The 23,574-nt window shown below is 40.1% G+C and overlaps 1 protein-coding gene across 1 annotated transcript in view; it reads right to left on the reverse strand.

Moving 5' to 3' along the window:
• Positions 1–23,574, reverse strand: part of CUNH16orf70 (chromosome unknown C16orf70 homolog) — a 64,150-nt gene that overhangs the window by 19,055 nt on the left and 21,521 nt on the right. Inside the window, exons 4-8 of the mRNA XM_027846697.1 lie at positions 12,233–12,276; positions 10,743–10,822; positions 10,216–10,310; positions 8,739–8,836; positions 5,604–5,716 (exon numbers count right to left, since the gene is read on the reverse strand). Of these exons, the coding sequence (XP_027702498.1) occupies positions 5,604–5,716; positions 8,739–8,836; positions 10,216–10,310; positions 10,743–10,822; positions 12,233–12,276 (430 nt within the window). The remainder of the gene's footprint in view (positions 1–5,603; positions 5,717–8,738; positions 8,837–10,215; positions 10,311–10,742; positions 10,823–12,232; positions 12,277–23,574) is intronic.

Below are 23,574 nucleotides of genomic sequence, written 5' to 3' on the forward strand. Positions count from 1 at the left end.
CATCAAGTTTCTCTGATAAAGGCCTCACTTCTCAAATATATAGGGAGTTGAGTCAAATTTATAAAAATAAGAGCCATTCTCCAATTGAGAAAAGGTCAAAGGATATGAACAGGCAGTTTTCAGAAGAAGAAATCAAAGCTATCTACAGTCATATAAAAAATGCTCTAAATCACTATTAACTAGAGAAATGCAAATTACAACAACTCTGAGGTACCAGCTCATACTTATCAGTTTGGCTAACATGACAGAAAAGGAAAACAATAAATGTTGGAGGGGATATAGTAAAACTGGGACACTAATGCACTGCTGGTGGAGTCATGAACTGGATCAACCATTCTGGAGAATAATTCGGAACTATGCCCACAGACTATAAAGCTGTGCATACCCTTTTGCCCAACAATACCACTACTCATTAGGCATATACTCCAAAGACATCAAAGAAAAAGGAAAAGGACCTATTTGCGCAAAAAATATTGATAGCAATTGTTTATGTGGTGGCAAAGAACTGGAAACTGAGGGAATGTCCATCAACTGGGCAATGGCTGAACAGGTCGTGGTATATGATTGTGATGAAATATTACTGTGTTATAAGAAATGATGAGGTGGATGGTTTAAGAAAAAAAAAACGTGGAAAGAATTAAATGAACTGATGTGAAGTGAAATAAACAGAACAAGGAAAATATTACACATAGTAACAGAAATACTGTATGAGGATTAATTGTGAATGATATAGCTATTCTGATCAATACAATAATACAAGACAATTCTGAAGGACCGATGATGAAAAATGCTACCCACTCTCAGAAAGAGAACTGATAAAGTTTGAGCGCAGAGTGAAGCATAATTTTCTCACTTTATTTTTCTTGCCCTTTTTTTGGCAACATCCGTAACATGAAAAAGTTTTGCATTATTTTTCATGTATAATGGATATCATATTTCTTGCCTTCTCAATGGGTGGGGAAGGAAGAGAATTCAGAACTCAAAATTAAAAAAAAAAAGACAAAAATAAATACACTTAGTTAAAAAAACCAGAAGAGTGTGGAAGGAAGCTCAGAAAGAGACAAACAAGGAGGACAATATTAAAATTATGTTAAACTGTATGCTTTTTAAAAATTCAAGTTGTACAGAACTGAGATTCATAGCTTCAAGCAATTCTTTTGTTTCTTGTATATGGAAAATATATTACCATAAAATTACAATCTAAATGTAAGCATAAATTATATTTGATTTTTACTATTTACTCTCATTGTCTATTTTCCTTCTATCTATTTATCTATCTAAATGTCTACTACAGGTCCCTTCTCTGTGCACAAGTTTACCAGCCTCTGACAAGTTGGTAAGAATTTCAATAGGAAAACTGAAATGTTTAAAAAAAAAAATACCATTTTATGGGTTAGAAAACAGAGACTTGAAATGACTTGCCTGAAATGAAAAGAAATCAAGTCAAAAGGAGGATTAGAATTTGAACTCCCAATATTATTGTGGTTGTGCTACCATTACCATTACCAATACTAACAAATCCCTCATTAAGGTCTTACTCTGATGTCTCATTGTGGCATGAAGGGGAACTGGATTCCAAAAGGTGGGGCCAGCACAGAGCAAGCTATGGCAGGTTCTTCAAAGCTGGGAAGGCTTTGACTACAGAACAGATAGATTGTATGTCTGTTATCCAAGGACGAGGCTGGGTAAGTGTTGGAAGGGGATGAATTACTCTGGCCAAAGCAATTTAAAAATGTACAGTGGGCCTGCCATTTGTCTCAAGTAGGGCACTACCCTCTCCAAAGCCTGGGACTGCGTATCTAATATAACCACACCCACCCTTTCCCCCCAATAATCCCTTATACCGGCCCCACCCTCAGCCATGCAAATTCTTGTCCTCCACCCTCTGGAGCCAGGTATTGGCACCTCTGGATAATTATAATTCAAATTAAATGCTAATCTACAACAGCTGCACAGGTGTCATTGGGAAAATGAACTTTAACTCTTGATCCCCAGTTCGTTTGCAGTTGGGGGGAGCCTAACCTCCTCCCTTTTTTGATTCTGGGCAAGAAAGTCAATCACACGAGATGAGCAGAAACAGATGGACTATGATCTGGCTCAGATATATCAACATGTTATCTTTCCCCTCAAATCTACCCATTTTCCATATTTTCCTATCAGTATTGAAAATACCAACACCCTGAGCCACTCAAAGGTCTCACAACTTCAGGGACAAACGAGGCAATATTTGTAAAAGTGCTTTGTACACTGCCTGCTTATCCCCCTCCCCAGCTTTGCCTTACCTAAACCCAAATCTTCAGTTTTACTTCCTCCCCTCTCAATCTGTTCCCTTCTCTCTACTCAAACAGCAACCAGACCACTTCTATTTGGACTAGTTTGATAGCCTCCTAATTCGTATCTGTAGTAGGAGGAATAGCTACCAGAGCTCAGTTCCCTCATCCAACGTGTGGGCTGGGCTGGTTCTTTTGCTTACAAGGTACTGACACCATACTCAAAACTTAGCCTGGCCCAGGGGACTAAAGGCTCTGGGCATTGATCTGCAGCTAAGTCTCTCGATGCCTGCCTGATGGACCACCATGGACAATTCAGACAGCTGCACTCAGGTGAATATCCTTCTCCTGCTATGACTAAGTTAATCTCCTTTTGCGCATTGTTTAATGACCTACGAGTATTTCCTTTTGAGTCAACATTGGACCCACATTACCAATGAGCCAACAGTGTCAGGTTCAGCCCACAGCAATCTCACAACCTCAAGTCTCTCCATACTACCTATCCCCCAAAAACCTGACCAAATGATTTCCCTAAAGCTCAGGTCTGATCATGTCATTTACCCTTTCAAACTCTAGTGGCTCCCTATTGACTCTAGGATATATATTACTTCCTCTTTATCCCAGCCTTTTAAAACATCTATTTTGTGTAAGCTTTGTAATGTACACCATTAGGAGCACAGTAATACATCCAGATAATTTATAAATAGGAACACATCCCAATTCACATATTAGGGTGCCTGCTCAGAATTTTTTGCTGATCAAAAAAAGGTTTGTCACAGATGGGTTTAGGATTAAATAATGGATCCCAGAAATACTGCAACTGAAAAAAAGATCCCTGACATTTCCATAATGTTTTACAATTTTCAAAGCATTCTCACATTCCTCATCTCATCAGTTTTTCTGTGACTTAAGACCTGAAATGCTCAACTATCAAGTTTTCCAAATAACCTAAGGGGTCTAAGGGCCCCCAAAGAGAAAAAAGATTTAAGATACCACAATTTAGAAACTGAGACTTATCTCTTAAGCTCTAAATATTACGTATTTTTCACCTAGATACTGAATGTCAGAAATGAAACCAAACCTTACATAATGCAATGTTTAAATTAGTGATTTGGAAAGTGATATTGACGTTGTCACCACATAAGAGCAGTAATAACTTGAGTTAAAATTTATCACCTAATACCTAATACCAAGTGCACAAGTTGAAGTACTGAGTGAGTACAACTCAAAAGCTTTGCTGCAAAAAAGCTCCTCTACACAGGGTCCAGGCTCAGATATGGACCTCAACAAGAGTTGCTTTTCAGTCCCAGGGCCTTTCATTTCACCCATCTGGAGTTTCTCTTCTCAACACACAACTGGGCAGCAAGCTCTAAAGCTACAAAAGCCAACTCGGGTTCCTGTGCTTCCTGTGGGCTGTTTGATCCAAAAGGCTATTATGGGAAAAGTGACCGGTGAAAAACCTTGGGATTCCTTAATGTTTTTGCTAATAAAAAATACAGAACTACAAACAATCCAGCTTCAATTACTGCTGATGGGATGATCTGTAATCAGATTTTGAACAATTTTTTTGTACCTGTAGTCATGCTTCACCCCTTACTCTCCAGCCCTCCCCACCCATTCCCCACCTCTTTAGTTCTAGAACCAGGATCAAATTAACTCTGTTGTTCCTAGGTGGGGATATGTCAATCTACTTCCACATGATGGCGCTACTTACCAACTGACCTGTAACTTTCTAGATCAAAGTTCACTGACCCAGCTACTAGACATCAATTTGAGAAGAGGGAGAGGAGGAAGGGGGTGGGAGAAAGAGAGAATGGAGAGAGGGAGGGAAAGAAATGTAGCTCTCTCAGAATATTTCTCTTTAAATAGTGTGGCTAGCTGAGATCCTATCTTAGGATCACAAGACTTTCAGAGGTATAAGAACACTCAGATTATCAAATTCAACATCTTAATTTTACTGAGGAGTGAAGATTAAGTGACCTGCCTGAGAACACAATTAGTTGGAAAGCCAGAATCCAAACTCAACTTTTAAAATTCTGAACCAATGCACTTCCCAGTTTATTACTTTTGTTTCTGATGTTCCCTAAGGAGAGGAATAATCTTAAGAGCTACTTAGAGCAAGAAATTAATTAGCAGAGACAAAGTGATGTGATATGCATGCATGCAGAGGGCATTTTACACTAGGGTGTTCCAAAGGCTAAGGCCCCAGAAATGGAGATGCATGTGCTAAATAAAAAAGATTCAAAGGCCCCTTTTTTGCTTACTAAGCTTCCTCCAGTGAGTACCTCAAGAATCCTTCCTGACCTCCTCAATGAAAGAGCAACCCTAAGTTATCCTTGTAAAATAAGGTAGTGAGGAGAGGGCAATGAACATTTCTTACCCACTAGAGGCCTATCAAGTCCTGGCAAACACAGTCCCAAGAAACAACCTATTTAGAGATGCCTGCATATATGGTGTGTGGGACTGAGCTCCTAAGCAGGGACTGTCCCTTTCTCAAAGTAAAGGGTGAACTTGCAATTCAACAAGCTTTCGTAAGGATGGACTAGGCACTGTGGAATACGCAAAACATCAGAAATAGACCTTGCACTCAGATGACTGACAAGTTATTAGCTGACCAGACATATATGCAGCAACTTGCAAGGCCAAGTCTAAGTACCCAGATTTGGTCACTGGTGCTAGGCTAAAAGAACTTCATCGGTCCCGACTGGTGCCAAGGAAAAGTCAATCCCCTTGGAGTTTGCAGCCTGGCCTCAGAACTGTCTTCTAGCCGGCCTACTAGCCCTACCTTCTGCCCCCTTTCAATGGGGCTTCTACTTTCTCCCCTCCATGTCTTTGGTCACACTATCCCCCTCACCAAGACCATCTTTCCTTGTACTCTGTCTCTGTGCTTGCTGAACTCTCCCCTATCCTTCTGAGAAGGCATAGGCTGACACTCCTCCATCACCCTAATCACCCTTTGTATCCCCCTCAGAGCACACACAGCTCTCTGTTTAGCACTTTTCAAAAGAACTGCCATACTGGCAGGGCTGCTGTGAGGACTACCTCCATTCTGTGCTTGGGTCTGGATTATAAACTCCATTAGGGAAGGGACCCTCAAACTTTGTAGAAAAGTGCTGAAAGAATTTGTTTCTAACATTAAATTATATCAGCTTCATGAAAAGATATCTTTTTGTCCTTAGATGAAAGGTTAAAAAATTATAATTTTTACATGCTCTGGCATTTGAGGAGAAAAAAAAGCAGTCAGACTGAGAATTCCAGCAAGTGGACTTAATTAGGGGTGATGGGGTGGGAGGAAGAAAAAAAAAAATCCCTTCCCCCAATCTGGCCACTTACCTGCAGCAAGTAGGCGGAGTCGTAAACCTGAGGGTCCAGTTCCATCTCTCAAAACATCCACACTTTCTGCATATACATTTCCCAGGAAGCAGCTGAGAGGCATGCCCGGGGCTCTGAGGATCAGGAGCAGAATGAACAGCCTCTAAGCAATGGCTCTTATAGATGTACCTTTAGAGGCAACAAGGTGGTCCAGTGGACAGAGCTCTGGAGTCAGGAAGACGTGAATTCAAGTACAGCCTCAGACACTTATTAACTGGGTGACTCTGGGCAAGTCACTTAACGTATTTACCTCAGTTTCCTCAACCATAAAATGGGGATAACAACAGCACCTAGCTCCCAAGGTTGTTGTGAGCACTGAGATGTTTGTCAAGTGTTTAGCATGTTACATGGCACAGAACAGGCACTTAATAAATGCTTATTCCATCCTCTTCCCCATTTATTTACATGTCTCCCCCTTCAGTGTACAAGCTCTTTGAGGGCAGGGTCTTTTTTTGTGTTCTTGCTTTTATTTGTATTTCTAGGACTTAGCACAGTGCCTGGCACATGGTAATTGATCAATAAATGCTTGTCAACTGAATGGCTGATGTTGAAAGGATCACTTCACTTACTTAGGATCAAAGAAAGATACATGCACATATGACTGGTGAGAAAGCCCAAAACCACCTGTTGCACAGTAAGCTTTGGATTCACCACCAGATGGCAATGCCTAGGTACAGGCCAGGCCTTGAAACTTCTGGATTTGGGACAAGAGTAGCTCCCAGCCAAGTGGAAGTCCCAATGTTGTAAAGTACTTAGAAGTAGAAGGCTAACACAGCCAGGACTAGACAGCTTACATTTGCAAATCACTTCACAGTAACACAGTACTTCTATACCTATCATCTCATTTTACAGGACTTCAAAGGGATCTGCTGACTTGCCCAGGATTTTTCCAACTACCAGGTCAGATCTTAGGGACTAAAATGTCTTTCCCTCTACACAACCAAGCAAAAAGACAATAAGCACTGGTTACCCTCCAACACACTAGACTAGAGTTCCCCCTTTAATCTACGGATTAAAAAAATAACCCAGTATCCAAGTCCTTCCCAATTAGACACCAGGACAGGTCCTACCCTCCAGCCAAACTAGATCACTCTCTGACCTTAGTCATCCTTAAGATAATCAGAAAAGCATTTCCACTAGGAATGTATCACAGGCTATTAGAAGTTATTCTGAGGGGAATGACCCCCACTATACAAGTATAAGACTTGTTTTCCTTTTGGAACAGGACTACTTTCCTTCAAATGGCCCGAGTCCAGACAACTCATGTGGGCTGTTCTGATTTTTTGATCAGATTCAAATTGCTTTTCCTAACACGGTGAGTGTCAAGGACAGTTCTGGAAGGACAGCGGCTCAAGACTATTCTATACAAGCACATCCTGAAGATTCTTCCCAGTGCTTTGTCTTCCAAGGAAGAAAAGACTGTTTTTTATTTCTTTTAGCTATTCCCCTCCACCACTGTCTCCGCTATTTTCAGTTGCTTGTTTCACTTTTACCTTTTCTTCTAATTGTTTCTAAGGGGTTTTTGTAAGGGCTCAGGCCCTTAAAAGCACCAATGTAAATAATAATGATAATAATAATAATAATAATAACCACCAATGTAATATAGGAACTCTGTAAAATTTTGTTTCTTGTGGGGGTCAGCTCATGAGATAAACATGGTCTGTGTGTATATAAAGTTTTTTTGGGGGGGGTCCCTGAGTCACAGGTTTTTTCCGCTTTAAATATAAGACCCAAAACCCTACAATTTAAGCTATGTCAAATTTCATAAAATATGACAAGAATATGGATTGTTGGAGACTATTATAATAGTAAGGTCCTGAATTAGGGTGGTGAGAATACATAAAACAGGAGGGCTATGAGAGAGAAAGCAGAGAGAGAACTGACAGGATTTGGTACCTGAACAGATAGAGGGGGTTAAGGAGAGGCAGAGGTAGAGATTATGCTCTAATTTTGAAGCTAGGGGACCCGAGAGGGTAGGGGTGACATAAAGAGAAATACAGACGCTAAAGGTAAGGGTAGGTCTTTTGGGAAGAGAAAGATGAGTAGAATTCTCTGCCTGATGCATCTCCATCTCCAGCCTCAACTCTAGTGTCACTTCCTAAAAGTGGTCTTTCCCAATTTCCTCAATTAATGCTTTCTACTTTCCCCCAATATGGCTTTACTTTGAACATCCTTATCTGGGCATGTGCTGCTTTCTCCTAAATAAAAGGTAAATTCCCTGAGGGCAGAGGTTGTTTCGTTTCAGTCTTTGTGTCTCCAGCATCTAGCTCGAAGGTACTTCATAAATGCTCTACAAGATTTGTGAACAAAATAGAAGCCCATGGTTTGGAGAATGGCTAAACACATTTATGATGCATAAAAGTAATGGTATATTATTGTGCTATATGAAGTGACAGATGAGGAATACAGAAAAGCCCAGAAGGATCATGTGAACTGATGCACAGCCAAGAAAACAAGACACACGATGACCACAACGCAAATATAAAGAACCACCAAAAACCTGAATGCCAGGAATGCCAACAACAACGAAATCATGGCTTGAAATGACATACTAGGTACACTAATACAGTGCACATATTTAAGACTTTTTTACGTACTGCTCAGTCATGTTTTGAGAGTTATGTTATCTCCTCTTGCCAGCTGCTCTGCTAGCTGCCATCAGGCTCTTCTAGGATAAGCTCATCATCAGGAAACTCACCTCTGCCCCTTTGACAGGAGGACCAGAGGGCATGGCAAAAAACTCCTCCAGCTACCAACATCATGCCCACCCCTTTCTACCTTTTTAGCTTCCCTTTGTGTATTGTCTTTCCCTATCTAAAGGCAAGCTCCATGAGGGCAGGGCTTGTCTTTGTCCTACTTGTCTCCCTAGTGCTTAACACAGTGCCTGGTACATGATAGGGATTTAACAAATGTATATTGTATTGTATCATATAATGCTGTTTTTTCCTCTTAAAAAATAAAAAGTTATTTTTTTACAAGTGTTTATGGCTCCTAAGTTCCCCACCATCTCTCATTCTATTGCCTCTACAGGCTGGGGAAGAACAGGAAGTCTTCTGACTAAGAAGAAATAACCTGTCCTTTCTCCTTCTTGCTTACCTGGTATCTTGCAAACTATTCCCATTATAGATATACATGCGTTTCACAGTTGCTCCATGAGGAATCTGAAGAGAAGCCAAGCCATGGGCAAAATTAGGCTGCAAATACAAAACACAAATTTCACCAAGTGTTTTGCATCTTTTGAGATTCAGAACCTGTTAACAAAGTTAACAATACCAGCACCACTCCACATAACAGCAAAATCAGAAAATGGATGAAATATAAACTCAGAAATATAAATGATGCTTATCTCTTTTTTAAATTAATTACTTTTTCCCTCAAAAGAAACATTAGAGGCATGTTCCTTTGAGCTAGAGGTTCTCAATTTTTTTGGTCAAGACCCCTTTATAACTCTTAAAAATTACTGAGGATCACAAATAGCTTTTGTTTAGGTGGGTTAAGTCTACTGACACTTACCACATTAAAAATTAAAACTGATAAAATTTTAAAACAAAATTTATTTAAAATTTATTTTAAATAATAATTAAATTATTAATAAGAATTGAAAATTAACTCATTTTAAATAACAATAACTATTATATGTTAACACACATAACATACTTTTATGAAAAATAATTATGTGTTCAAAATTAATGAGAAGAGTGGCATTGCTTTACATATTTTTGGAAGGACTCTCATATTTTCTTCTACATTCAATCACTGTGACACTGTTTTGGTTAAAATATATGAAGAAAATCCAGCTTCACAAAAATATGTAGTTGAGACAGTGAGGTGTACTTTTGACATACTTAGTAAAAAAACCCCCCAAAACATTTTATTTTGAATTTCTTTTCACGAATACATCTATTACTTAAAGCTGACCACATCAATATTACCATTTATTATTCAGGAAATAGCTATCCTTAAGTACTCTTAATGCTTTGGAATCTTTAGGAACCTCATAAGAACATGATATACTTCTCTTCTCTTTCTGTCCTCCCAAGATGAATCTGACAAACCATACCAAAACATTTATTAAGCACCTCCTGGATGCAAGGTCCTGAGCATAAAGGAGACACAGGTAAAGGAGATGTGGTCCCTGAGCTCATAGTGGGGTAGAGGGAGCATACAGACGTTAAAACAAGAACAAAACCAAAAATGCCTAAGAGGAGAACAAACTGCTATGAGATGAGGAAACTGCTTCCATTCAGAGGTGGTGAGAAAAAGAATCAGCAGTATCTCTGAAAAATGACCATCTCCTTTATGGCACAGTATCATAGGACACAGTGCTGAAGGGGTCGTAAGAGTTGACTGAATTCAATGCTAGTTTTCAGGACAGTGCTACTGTTTAAAGTAAGATAAATAAAAAAGTATTAACATGCATCCCTGAGCAAATGATTAATAATAGAAAATTTAAAGGCAAAGAGATGAAAAAGAAGTCTTTAGCAGGATATTTATTCATTAAATTCTCTGAAGTCATGTGCTGTCTATATACTCCTAACAATTTTAGCAACATTAGAAACACAGAATTCCTGACCTCATATTTTGGAGCCTCAGTCCACGAGTCTAATTGAAAAGAGAAAGATAATCCTCTGAAGTTGAGGTGGAAGAGTTGTTCAGCCGAGTTGTACACTGGAAAAGAAGGGAGTTCCATGTGAATGCAGAAGCCAGTCTGGCTACAATTTCCAATCTCAGACTAACAGGGGCTGGGCACTGGGGAGGATAACTATCAGCAATGGCAGCAGGACTAGCTTCCTGGATCTGGCATCGTGGCCCTGGGCCAATCCCTCCAGCTCTCTGAGTCCTGGGCATACTACTTCTTCCTGTACTTCGCAGGGATGCTAGAAGGATCAAATGAGAACTTTGAGTGTGTTATCAACTGAAACGCCTGATAGAAATATAATCGTGTTACATTTTTTCCCCTCGAGGTTTACCGAGGAGGCTTAAAAGCACAGGAGAGGGTTTTTAAAGTACTGCCAAACTCTGAATTGTAATAAAACAACTGCTATGTTCACTGCCATGAGTTGTCACTATCTAGCGAACCGTTTGCTCGGCACTGCTTACCTCCTGGATGAGTTGCTCCAAAGGACTGATCAATCTGTTCAATGGTTGGAGCTATTGCCTGAGAGTTAAAATGGACACCACTGAAAAACAAAAAAGGCCCTTTTCAACAGTTACGAAACCTCACAGTTCATGAGTTATCATGACTGCAAAACGTAATTGAAAAACCAAAACCAAAACAACCCGCAGATGCCAGTTCAGAACTGAGTTCAAATATTAACGTAAGCCACTTACAAAAACTATTTTTGTTGTAGTTCAAACATGAGTTCCTTGGTGTAAAGAACTCTTTGATGTGGAAATTCCTCTTACATGATACACAGGTAACAGAGAGAGAGAGCTGCCTGGGAGCACAGAGAGGGTAAGTGATTTGCCCAAAGTCACGCAGCCAGTAGGTATCAGAGGTAGGACTCGAACCCAGATCTTCCCAATTCCAAGGTCTAGCCTCTAGTCACAGTGACACATGGCCCCTTACCCAAGATTTTTAAGCATAAGAAAACAAAGATTGTATTTACAGGCTATCCTTCAGGAGTTCCTGTAATACGTTATACATCACTACTCATCAGAATGAGGGATAAGTTGGTCTCAGTCCAATGGAATTTCAAATAGGACGACACAGGGACGTGGAGAAAGGTTGCTTCAGGTAGGTCAGGAGAGCTGGTTCTCCTTGTGTGAAAAGCCTGCACTACTCCAGTAAGAGGGGGGAGAATTTTAAAAAGGGGAATGTATCAATAGGGCAGGTACTGGAACGGTCCACTAGGAATAAACTTGGGGACAAAAAGGGTGGGGAGAGAGAACTTTGAGGAAGCGAATCTGTGAGAAGGAAAATGCTTATGAAGTGACAGTGAAGGGCTCTTAGGGCCTGGAGGAGAAGTGAGATCTTTGAACAGAGAGGGGAAGGGAGGGAAAAGGGAGGAAAGAACTCTATACTAGCCCAGGCAGCAGGAAAATGAGAACAGGAAGGCCAACATTTCAGTAAACTATCTGGAACTCTGCACTTCTCTGATTTATCTCTGAAGATTAGATTCTTAAGAGACAGACTCTGTCTTACAAAGCACAGCCCATATTTGAGAAAACATAATTATACTAAATGATAAACATTAGTCCCTGGTCTGACCTAGAAACACGTGCAGATCCTCAGCAAGTCCAGGTGAAGGCGTGTGAATACCCACAGAGATCTTCCTGTACCATAGGGACAATGAACACTATTAACTGTAAAGAAATGTGTGCTGCTGGAGACAATCAATCCTGGGGTGGCTGTTCAGTGTACTAAATGGCTCAGAAAACTGTTTCAGGGGATTGACCACGGGCCTGAGGACCCTGGGTTGTGGCAGATGACAAGAAACAGTCCCAGCCCATACAAATCCTACAGATGTGACAGGCCTCACTGCTCTGGGGAGAAAAGGAGTGCTGACACAACTATTGAACAAAAGGAAAGCAGATATCCAGAATCAGCTTGTCATGAGAATGATCCACCAGTTCTAAATAAGACTTACCAATATTTTAACTTCACTTTAGTCAAGTCATAAACTTCAATTACCTAAAAGACAACACATTGAACATTTAAGAAAAACGGTTGAAAGCATAACAGTATGATTAGATTTTTTTTAAATCTCCTAAAAGATTTCTAGAATAAACACTCGTCAAGATCCACAATTGACAAATATTCTCTTTAAGAAAGAGTTTTGTGTAAATTAAGACCTTCTGTCTCAATCTGAAAGAGGGAAAATTCATACTCCAATGATCATGATAATCCAGATGTTCAAATCCAACTTCTACTGGACTATCCAAATATATACCCTCCATGTAATGGCTTAGTTTCTTTATAGTTATTCCAAAGTTTGGTTCCTAGACAGAGAGCTTTTGTAGACTCACTCAAATCTAAAACACCCTTTTCCTTCAACAACAATTAGAGCCCAGACCTGTGATTTCATTGAATAAATGAAAAAGCACTTACCAGGTGCTTACCATGTGCAAAGCACTGTGTTAAAAAGCCCTAGGATACAAACAGAAAAGGGGGTCCCTGCTCTCAAGGAGCTCATCTTCTCATCAGAAGCAGCAACACATGGAGTTGGTTTTAGCTGCAAATCAGATGGAAAGGTCCCATGGTCCTTAGGGTAAGCGGCAAAGCAGTAACACATGTTTAATTCCCAGATAAAACCATCCATTTCTGATGAAAAGCCACTTGACTGTGCCAACTACTTTGGCGGTGAAGACTTGATTTTCCAGATTCTTCAAGCATTGTGCTCGCTGAACTTGTATAAGCTGTTGCCAGGAAGCAACTCCTAACTGAACAAACTCCCTCCACCCCTGCAGGTCAGCACCTTCCCTGCACCTTTGGTCAAGAGCACTGAGGGAAAGTGCCCTGTCCAGGATGACCCAGGCAGTATGTGTCAGGGGCTGGACTTCCACCTAGATCTATCTGCTTGTTTCTAAGGCTAGTTCTTTATCCACTACACCCTTCTGCCTTTCAGTAGAAGAAAATGAAATTAAGCCGGCCAGCTAAATAAAATCCTCTCAAATCTCTATCTTAGAAAATATTTCCTCTTCACTTCTGCAGCTGGGCTATACTGCTATAACTGAGGACCTTGATGAGCTATTAAAATCCAGATTATACTGAGTGGAAAAATCATTCCAAAACATCCTGCTTTAAATAACAGGTTTGTTCTACTAGGAAATGGGCCACATTACATTAGTAATGGAAGGGTTTTACTTATGTATGTGCCTACAGTTCTCTTGCAACCTACATTAATGGCATAGTCTAACCAAAACGGGAATTTTGGTAGGTGTTTCAAGCCTAAAGAAACTAGAGCTGTGCTCTTAGTGTAATTATCCTTATGGAGGTACACAATCCTGAATTCAGATATCTTAGTAATGATCATACTCAGCAACCATTTGCTGAGTGCCTACTGTGTGCTAAGCACCTACTGTGTGCTAAGCACTAGGGTGATATAAAATCCAGAAAAGATAACCCTTGCCTTTAAGGAGTTTACATAAAGGAACCAGAGTGACACAAAACAAAGTCTTGACTACAGGACAAAGCTACATAGCTGATCTACTCAGATAAATGATGGATTTGTTTAATTCAAACAAATATTTGTTAAGCTTTTGCTATGTGCAAGGGGCTGCCCTAGGTGATGCCCTAGGGACACAAAGACAAAAACTAAGACCATGTTTGCCTTTGAAGGGCTTACCTTTGACTAGATTACAGAATCCACAGGCCTTTACTAGCTGAGCATGCAAGGGTAAACTCAAGGACAGTAGTTTCCTCACACTTTACAAAAGCTAACACCGTCTGCCATTTATAGTTGACAAAATAGAGTGTTTATTGTCACTCCTATTAAAAATCAGGTGTCATCGTCTAACATAACATTTCTGTGGGAAAGTTGGATTTATAGTACACTATTTTGATGTGAACCCCCTTTCCTGGAATGTACTTGGCAGTTGTTTTAAGGATAACCCGTACTATGAGCTGGTGATAAACTTGCCCTTTGAACTATTGTCCTTGGGCTATTCCACAATAAAGTCTATGTCTGGTAGGATCTCTGGCTGGAGTCATGTAAACAGCTGAAAAGATCAGGAGATAGAGGGTGTTGTGAACCACTGATTTTGGAATAAAAAAACCTGGTTTCACAACCTGATTCTTGACCCATACTATCTATGTATCTTTAGACAAGTCACTATCTCTGAGTTTCAGTTTTTCTGTTTGTAAAATAAGAGAATTGGACTCCCTTAAGACTAAGAACTTTCAGTTCTAATATTCTATGACTCCAGATGAACTGTGTCAGAGAGACTCCAGGACAGATTAACTACGAGGCTGGAGCTAAAGTTGTATACTAGAACATGTCAGGAAGCAGGGGTCCTACTGGCTGATATAAGTGCTCTAAGGAGTATAAACAACAAGATACGATAAATATAAATCATTAAATTAGATACAGTCTGCATTAAGTGCCTGATTGGTCTCAGTAACAACACACAAAATGGTTCTCCACGTTTGAAGATGATCCTGTTGATACTGCCTAAATGTTTGCCTTTGGTTAAAAAGGCCTTCCCATGACGAACCAACAAATGATGAACCAGTCTGTAGGTTCATTCATTTATTCAACAGCTAATTACTTAAGCCTACTATGTATGCTGTTCACAGAAGCTGCCCATGGCATTGCCTCTCCAGGGTGTTTCATCTCAGACTGCTGAATCCCAGCCTTCAACAGCATTCCACGGTCATGGCCTACATCATTTGAAACCGAGTATGAGTCGGGCCATAAAATTTATCTTGCCCTATCACTCCACTGTAGCAGCTTCTCACCTAACATGTGTCTAGGAATTAAAGGAGTTGTGTTAGCACCCTATCATTAAGGATTTTCTCCTGCCATGGCTACTGTATAGGTGAACTAGCTAAAGAAGCACTAGCAGAGAAGACATCTTTGTTACCTGGAAAACTGGTCACTTTTATGGCTTCATAAAGGTGACAGGATAAAGTAGGAAAGAGCTAGTCTTAGCGTCAGAAGAGTTCAACTATCAATTCCAACACAATCAATCAACAGAGCATTTCTTAAGAACCTATCCTGTTCCAGGCACTAAGTTAGGTGCTAGCGATACAAGTTCAAAGAATGAAATCATCCCTGCTCATAAGGAGTTTACATTCTTTTTTTTTTAACATTTAATTTTTATTTTTTAATACATGTAAATAAACATTTTTAACAATCATTTGAAAAAATCTGAGTTCCATATTCTCTCCTTCCTCTCTTACCCCTCCTTGAGAAGACAATTTGATATAGATTACATATGTGCAGTCATACAAAATACTACCATATTAGCCATGTCACAAAAGAAAATGCAGACCAAAAAACCAATAATAAAGTAAAAAAGTATGCTTCAATCTGCATTCAGAGAAGTTTACATTCTAATGGAAGACAAGTACATAAAAATATAAACAGCATAAATACAAATACACACAAAACAATTAACTACGAGGAAGCAGTCTAGGAGGGAAGGAAGATCAGGAAAGGCTCCACATAGAAGGTAGTGCTTGAGTCTTGAAGAAAGAGAATGATTCTGTGAGACAGAGATGAGGAGGGAGTGTATTCCAGGCACGAGGCACAGAGACTGGATATGTATGCACTGTCATATATAAAGAACAGAGAGGTTAGTTTGGCTGGATTGCAGAGTGTGGAAGGAGAGCAATGTCCAATAAGACTGGAAAGGCAGACTGCAGCCAGACTGTGCAGGGCTTTAAAAGCTAAACAGTGACTTCCATTTAACCTTAGAGGCAATACAAAGTCCTTGTAGTTGACAGAAGAGAAATCATACACTAAGATTTGCTTTTAAGGAAAATTACTTTGGCAGCAGTGTATAGGCTGGACTAGAATGATAAGAGGTTTGAGGCAGGGAGACCAATTAGAAAGTTGTTGTAACAATCTAGGCTAGAAGTAATGAGGGCTTGAACTAAGGTGGTAGCTAGCTGGGTGAGTTGAGGAGTCAGATGAGAGACTGTGGAAGTAGAAATAACAGGATATGGCAATGTATTGGAAATGTGAGATAAGGGAAAGTGAGTCCAGGATAATGCTGAGATTATCAACGTGGAAGACGGATGGAGAATGGTTACACAGGTAGGAGAACAGATGAGAAAGCCATAAGGAAAGCCCAGAGAATAGAGAGTATTCAGGAGGAGAGGGTAGTCAAGTGGGTCAAATGAAGTAGACAGATTGAGAAGGATGAGGATTGAGGTTTAGCAGTTAAGAGATTATTGGTAACTTCAGAGAGGAGTTTTAGTTGAGTGATAACGCAGGAAGCCAGATGGCAAAAGTGGGGGCAATGAGTGCAGAAATCTCTTTTTAAGGGCTGTGGTTGAGAAAGGGTAGAGAGATAGGGGACAGTAGCTTGAGGGGAGTTAAGGGACTGAGAAAGATTTTTAAGGATTGGAGAGATTTGACTATATTTGATTGTTCTAGGAAAGTAATCAGCAGGTAAGAGCAAAAGGGAAGAAAAGGGATTTCATGCCAAATGGCCTCAACTTTCTTGGTAAGGTAAGAGTCAAGATCCTGAGCCAAGAGAGAGGTGGGGAAGGAAGAAGTGTGGGTAGCTTGGGAAGGGAACAGAAGTTTTGGAATAGTTTCTGTGGGGAGAGAGAATCAATTACAGAGGAATAAAAGGACTGCCTCTTGGCCCCAAGAACCCAGCAGAGAAGAGATAACATGAATTTGCAATGCACCCAATTAGCACGGCCTATAACGCTTCCTCTGGCCAAGTTTAGAAGATTGTGGGTAAAAAGCAGAGGAGACAGATGGCTGGAGTAATCCACAGTAGAGATTTTGCAAGAAAGGAGTAGCATATGGACAGTGTAGAGCTGAAATAGCTAACTCCTGGGTTGACACTGGAGAGATAGGAAAGTGAAGTGAAAGCAGGAGCAATGACCTGAGAGGTAGAGGAAATGGAGGTATCAACGAAGGCAAAGAATAGGTAGAATGATAAGAAGTTATGGTTAAGTTGTACAATGTCAGAATTTCCAAGTGGGGGGAGTGGAACACTTGAGGGGGATGGCGACTATCCCGATGTGTAACTACAGTGGAATGAAAGTTGTGGATATTTAAGAAGGCTAAGGAATTGGGAGGTCAAGGATTCTGAGGGAGCATCTATTGTCTATGTGAATATTAAAGTCTGCTAGTAAATGGGAAGGAGTCAGGGAATAGAGGAAAATGGTAAGTCAGGTGCTAAACTCCTTGAGAAAAGAAAGAAAATGACTTAGGGATGGGGAGAGGACTGGATATTTCAGACTGAATGGATTTTAAATGAGGAAAGGTTGCTGAATGATAGAGGTTAAGGAAAATCTAAAGAAGTGAGGTACAATAAAAATTTCAACTCCTCCAGGACCAATGGAATAGAAGTGAGTATGAGAGAAGGTACAGCCAGTGCGGGAAAGGATAGCAAGTAACTTTGGACATGCCTTCACTTCTTTAAGCCCCAGTTTCCTTTTTTTTTTTTTTAATTATTTTTAGTTTTCAACATTCACTCCCACAAGATTTTGAGTTCCAAATTTTCTCCCCATCTCTCCTCTCCCCCCCACTCTAAGATGACATGCATTCTGAATACCCCTTCTTCCAATCTGCCCTCCTGTCTATCACCCCCCACCCTTTTCTCTTATCCCCTCCCTCTTCTATTTTCCTGTAGGGCAGGATAGATTTCTACATCCCATTGCCTGTATATCTTATTTCCCAGTTGCATGGAAAAACAATTTTTAAAAAACATTCGTTTAAAAAACTTGAGTTCCAAATTCCCTCCCTTCCTCCCTCCCCACCCACCCTCACTGAGAAGGCAAGCAATTTGATAGAGGTTATATATGTGCAGTCATGCAAAACATTTCCATAACAGTCATGTTGTGAAAGACTAACTATATTTCCCTCCATCCTATTCTGCCCCGTTTATTCTATTCTCACCTTTGACCATGTCCCTCCTCAAAAGTGTTTGCTTCTGATTACCCCGTCCTCCAATCTGCTCTCCCTTCTATCATGCCCCCCCCTTCCCCTTTCCCCATATTTTCCTGTAGAGCAAGATACATTTCCATACCCAATTGAGTGTGTATGTTATTCCTTCCTTAAGCCAAATCTGGTGAGAGTATGATTCACTCATACCCTCTCACCCTCCCCCTCTTCCCCTTCACTGTAAAAGTTTCTTGCCTCTTTTATGTGAGATAATTTACCCATTCTACCTCTCCCTTTTTCCTCCCACTATAATCCTCTCTCATCTCTTAATTTTATTTTTTAGATATGATCCCTTCATATTCAACTCACTCTGTGCCCTCTGTCTATATCTACATCTATATTCCCTCCAACTACTCTAATACTGACAAAGGTCTCATGAGTTACAAATATCAGCTTTCCATGTAGGAATGTAAACAGTTCAACTGTAACAAGTTCCTTATGATTTTTCTTTCCTGTTTACCTTTTCATATTTCTCTTGAGTCTTGTATTCGAAAAGTCAAATTTTCTATTCAGCTCTGGTCTTTTCAACCAGAATGCTTGACGTACTCCAGAAAAACATGTAAAGACTTGTATGGACTGATGCTGAGTGAATTGAACAGAACCAGAAAAAGCTGTACACAATAACTGCCACGTTATGTGATGACTAACTTTGATAGACTCGGCTCTTCTCTGCAACACAAGGATCTAAGACATCTCCCAAAGTCTCATGATGGAAAATGCTATCCACATCCAGAGAAAGGGCTATGGAATTTGAATGCAGATCGAAGTATACTGTTTGCTCTTTTTCTTCCTTCTGTTTTGTTTTGTTTCTTCTTTCTTGTGGTTTCTCCTCTGGTTCTAATTCTTCTTTACCACATGACTAAAAATATATTTAATAGGAATGTACGAGTAGAGCCTATATCAGATTGCACGCCGTCTTATGGAGGGAGTAGGAGAAAATTTAAAACTCAAAAGCTTATGGAAGTGATTGTTAAAAACTAAAAATAAATTAATTTAAAAATTTTAAAAATAAAAAAAATGCTTGAAATTCCTCTATTTCTTTGAATGTCCATTTCCCCCCCTGAAGGATTATATTCAGTTTTGCTGGGTAGGTGATTCTTGGTTTTAATCCTAGCCTCTTTGACCTCTGGATTATCATATTCCAAGTCCTCCAAGCCCTTAATGTAGAAGCTGCTAAATCTTGTGTTTGTGTTTCTACAATACTTGAATTGTTTCTTTCTGGCTGCTTGCAACATTTTCTCCTTGACCTAGAAACTCTGGAATTTGGCTATAATATTCCTAGGAGTTTTCCTTTGGGAGTCTCTTTCAGGAGATGCTCTGTGGATTCTTTTAATTTCTATTTTACCCTCTGGTTCTACAATATCAGGGCAGTTTTCCTTGATAATTTCTTGAAAGATGATGTCTAGGCTCTTTTTTTGATCATGGATTTCAGGTAGTCTAATAATTTTATAATTATCTCTCCTGGATCTATTTTCCAGGTCAGTTGTTTTTCTTTTTTCTTTTCTTTTTTTTTTGGTTAGACAATGGGGTTAAGTGACTTGCCCAGGGTCACACAGCTAGTAAATGTTTCACGTCTGAGGCCACATTTGAACTCAGGTCCTCCTGAATCTCAGGCTGGTGCTCAATCCACCATGCCACCAAGCTGCCCCTGGGTCAGTTGTTTTTCCAATAAGATATTTCACATTGTCTTCTATTTTTTCATTCTTTTGGTTTTGTTTTATAATTTCTTGATTTCTCATAGAGACATTAGCTTCCATTTGCTCCATTCTAATTTTTAAGGAATTATTTTCTTCAGTGAGCTTTTGGACCTCCTTTTCCATTTGGCCAATTCTGCTTTTTAAGGCATTCTTCTCCTCATTGGCTTTTTGGACCTCTTTTGCCATTTGGGTTAGGCTATTTTTTAAGGTGTTATTTTCTTTAGTATTTTTTTGGGTCTCCTTTAGCAAGCTATTGACTCGTTTTTCATGATCTTCTTGCATCACTCTCATTTCTCTTCCCAATCTTTCCTCTACTTCTCTTACTTGCTTTTCAAAATCCTTTTCAAGATCTTCCATGACCTGAGATCAATTCATATTTTTCTTGGAGGCTTTGGATGTAGGAACTTTGACCTTGTTATCTTCTTCTGGTTGTATGTTTTGATCTTCCTTGTCACCACAGTAAGACTCCATAGTCTGAGTTTTTTTAATGCTGTTTGCTCATGTTCCCAGCTAATTTACTTGACTTTTTAACTCTTTGTTAAGGTAGGGTTTTGTTTCTAGTGTAGAGGGTGTACTGTCCCAAGCTTGGGGGATTTTGTGCAGCTGTTTTCAGAGATACTTCGAGGGTCCTGTAAATTTTCAGTTCTTCCAAAGTGGTATGATCAAAGGAGAGGTGTTTACTCCTTTTCTGGCCTAGGCTCTGGTCTATGAGTCTGGTCCACAAGCACTCTTTTCTGCCTTGGAAATGTGAAGAGGATTCTCTCTCTCCACTGCTGCCACAAGCTCTGCCACACCAGCGCTCCTCCTTGTTCCAGAACCACCACCCAGGCCTGCAACCCAGATCCAATCATGGGCAAAGCAAGAGAATCCTGTTTCAGCACCAGCAAAGAGATTCCCTGCAATCCTCCTCTAATCAACCACTCGATCCTCCATAGTCTGTGGGTTGAGACCTCTGGAAGCAGCCATCACCCTGGGGCTGTGCCAGAGCTGGGGCCAGGCCTTGCTGCTCTCTCCCTGAGTTCCAACAGACCTTTCCTACTGACCTTCTAAGTTGTCTTTGGTGTTTGTGGGTTGAGAAGTCTGGAAACTGCCACAGCTGCCAGTGATTCAGTCCCCTAAACTTTGCTCCTCTCCCGGCCTGGTGCAACAGACCTTTCCTGTCAACCATCCAGGTTGTCTTGAGCTGGAAATTTGTTTCACTCTGTCTTTTTGTGGGTTCTGCTATTCTAGAATTTGTTCAGAGTCATTTTTACAGGTATTTGGAGGGGTATGAGAGAGAGCTCAAGCAAGTCATTACTTTTACTCTGCCATCCTGGCCCTGCCCCCTAAGCCTCAGTTTCCTTATCTGTAAAATGGGAATTATACTACCAGCACTACTTCACAGGATGATTGTTTGAGGAAAGAACCTCATAAACCTTAAACCCCTAAAGAAATGGATGTTATTATGATGCTAGCAGAAGGATCAAGCAACAGTAGCCAAGATGGTGCTCTACAAATACATCTGTGCTCAGCCTGACATACCTTCAAGAGACACATTATAATTTTATCTTAGGTAACAGGGTTCTTTCAACCAGTATCCAAAGTATTTTCCCTAGCTGCTATCTTACAAATTCTATCTGCCACCTGTTCCTTGTTTGTAATACTCCTGAAAAATTTACTTACACAATTTTCTGGAGGGAAAAGGCTGTCAAATTCTTCTTCATAGGTTTCCAGAAGCCCAATAATTCTCAAGATTTTCCATTCTTCATCTATCTTCCAGAATTGTCACTTTCATCTGAACTGCTTTCCAATCTTTGTCCAGTTGAGTTATTTCGTAGGGTTATTTCTTTTGTGTTTTCACTACATCTTGTCATTCCATCAACTTCTTCAGGAATTTTATTTGGTAGTATTACATTATTTGGTAGTAATTTTAAAATTCTAAGCCTCTAAGAAAAAAATCCATTTAAACAAACAAGCTCCCAAATGATCATATATAAAACCATAAGCTCCAAATTATTCACGTTTTTTAAAGTATATATCAACAAAATAACAAAAATGTACTGTTTGCTTCCTCCTGATCTTTTTCTGTGTGCATTCAGATTTTCTGCCATAAACTTTTTTACGTCATCGTCAGTCTGAATAATGGAGTTTTAATTTTGTTTTCTTCTGTTGAGGAATTTCTGGCTTTTGATGATATCTTTTTCTTTAGAGGTTGCTGACTGGTCTTTTATTTATTTTTATTTTTATTTGTGAGGCAATTGGGGTTAAGTGACTTGCCCAGGGTCACACAGCTAGTAAGTGTCAAGTGTCTGGTCTGAGACCGGATTTGAACTCAGGTCCTTCTGACTCCAGGGCCGGTGCTCTATCCACTGTGCCACCTAGCTGCCCCTGACTGGTCTTTTAATTTTTTGAAATGTCTTTTCATTGGGTTAGAGCTTTTCTCTGACTTACTAATTTTTGATATAACTTATTTTTGGCATTTCCCAAGGCCTTCCTTTTTTTGTGCATGTGGCACGTCTGCTCTTTTTTGAGGGGGATATTGAGGAGGTGGGCTCTTTTGTGGCTTCTTACTCTAACATCTTCTTCCAGGATCTAAATGAGACCTTGGTGCTTTCAAGTGCTCTGGACAGTCTATATCCTCAACCCAGTGAGCACTGATAAACCACGAGACCACCTTCTGTGGCAGGGGAGTCTGTCTGGTTTCCCAATCAGTATTTCAATTTTGATGCACTGGAGATATCTCTGGCACATTGTAATATACAGGTTTTCCTTTCTGCTCTCTGTTAATCTATAATCTGAAAGAAGTTAGTTGGTGGTACTCAGGGTAAATGGAGAAGGAAAGGATAGCATGTGAAGGAAACAGCCAGGAAGTGAGAATGGATAGGGAAGAAGAATAGGGAGGGTAGAAAGGAAAATACCCACTGTTGTGGTTTGACAAATTTTTAGGCGTGTCATAGGCTGAAAAAGACTAGTGCAAAAGACATACGAATGGTTCTTACAGTAGTATTACTCAAGACTTACTAACAGTTCAGTAAAATACTTCTCATGCTTGGATAGATAGACTCACCAGAAAACAAGGGGGGAATTGCTGAGTCAGTAGACTGGAGGTGGTGTCATGGGCAAGTTACATGAAATTATGGGAAATACAAATTCCATAAGCTGGTTTTGCTCAATACTCCTCTACATTTTCTTCACCGGTCTTCAAAAAGGGCTTCAATGACCCGAATGGAGATGATCACTGTGAGCAGCTGTGGAGTGAGAGCGAAACAGCCCTGCTCTGCGACTCACAGGCTCAGGTTCCACCAAGCGAGGCTCTTGTTACACAGAGCATGAAAGTCTCCTACTCCCTCTAGGAAGTGCCCAGGTTACTCCTTTTCCATTAACAATTCAGTAAGTTATCCCCCAAGCAGGGGGATTTACCAGAACAGCTTCAGTGCCTACCTGCTCCTCTATCATGGGGGTTCCCTGCTCTTTCCTCACTTCCCTCGAACTTTCAGCATTGCCGAGAGCGGCGAGGCCCACAGGTGGGAAACAAAGAAGTCTGATGGCAAACAACATGAAGCCTGTTTTCAGACTTTTTTCAATGTATTAATCAGTTATGCTGTATTTTTTTCCTTTTCCTTTTTGTCTTACAAACATATTATTTGTTATACAGGATAGCTCTCCTTGAGAGGGGGAGAGGAA

This window comes from Vombatus ursinus, unplaced genomic scaffold, assembly GCF_900497805.2.
Source record: "Vombatus ursinus unplaced genomic scaffold, bare-nosed wombat genome assembly UNPS02005286.1, whole genome shotgun sequence".
Lineage (NCBI taxonomy): Eukaryota > Metazoa > Chordata > Mammalia > Diprotodontia > Vombatidae > Vombatus > Vombatus ursinus.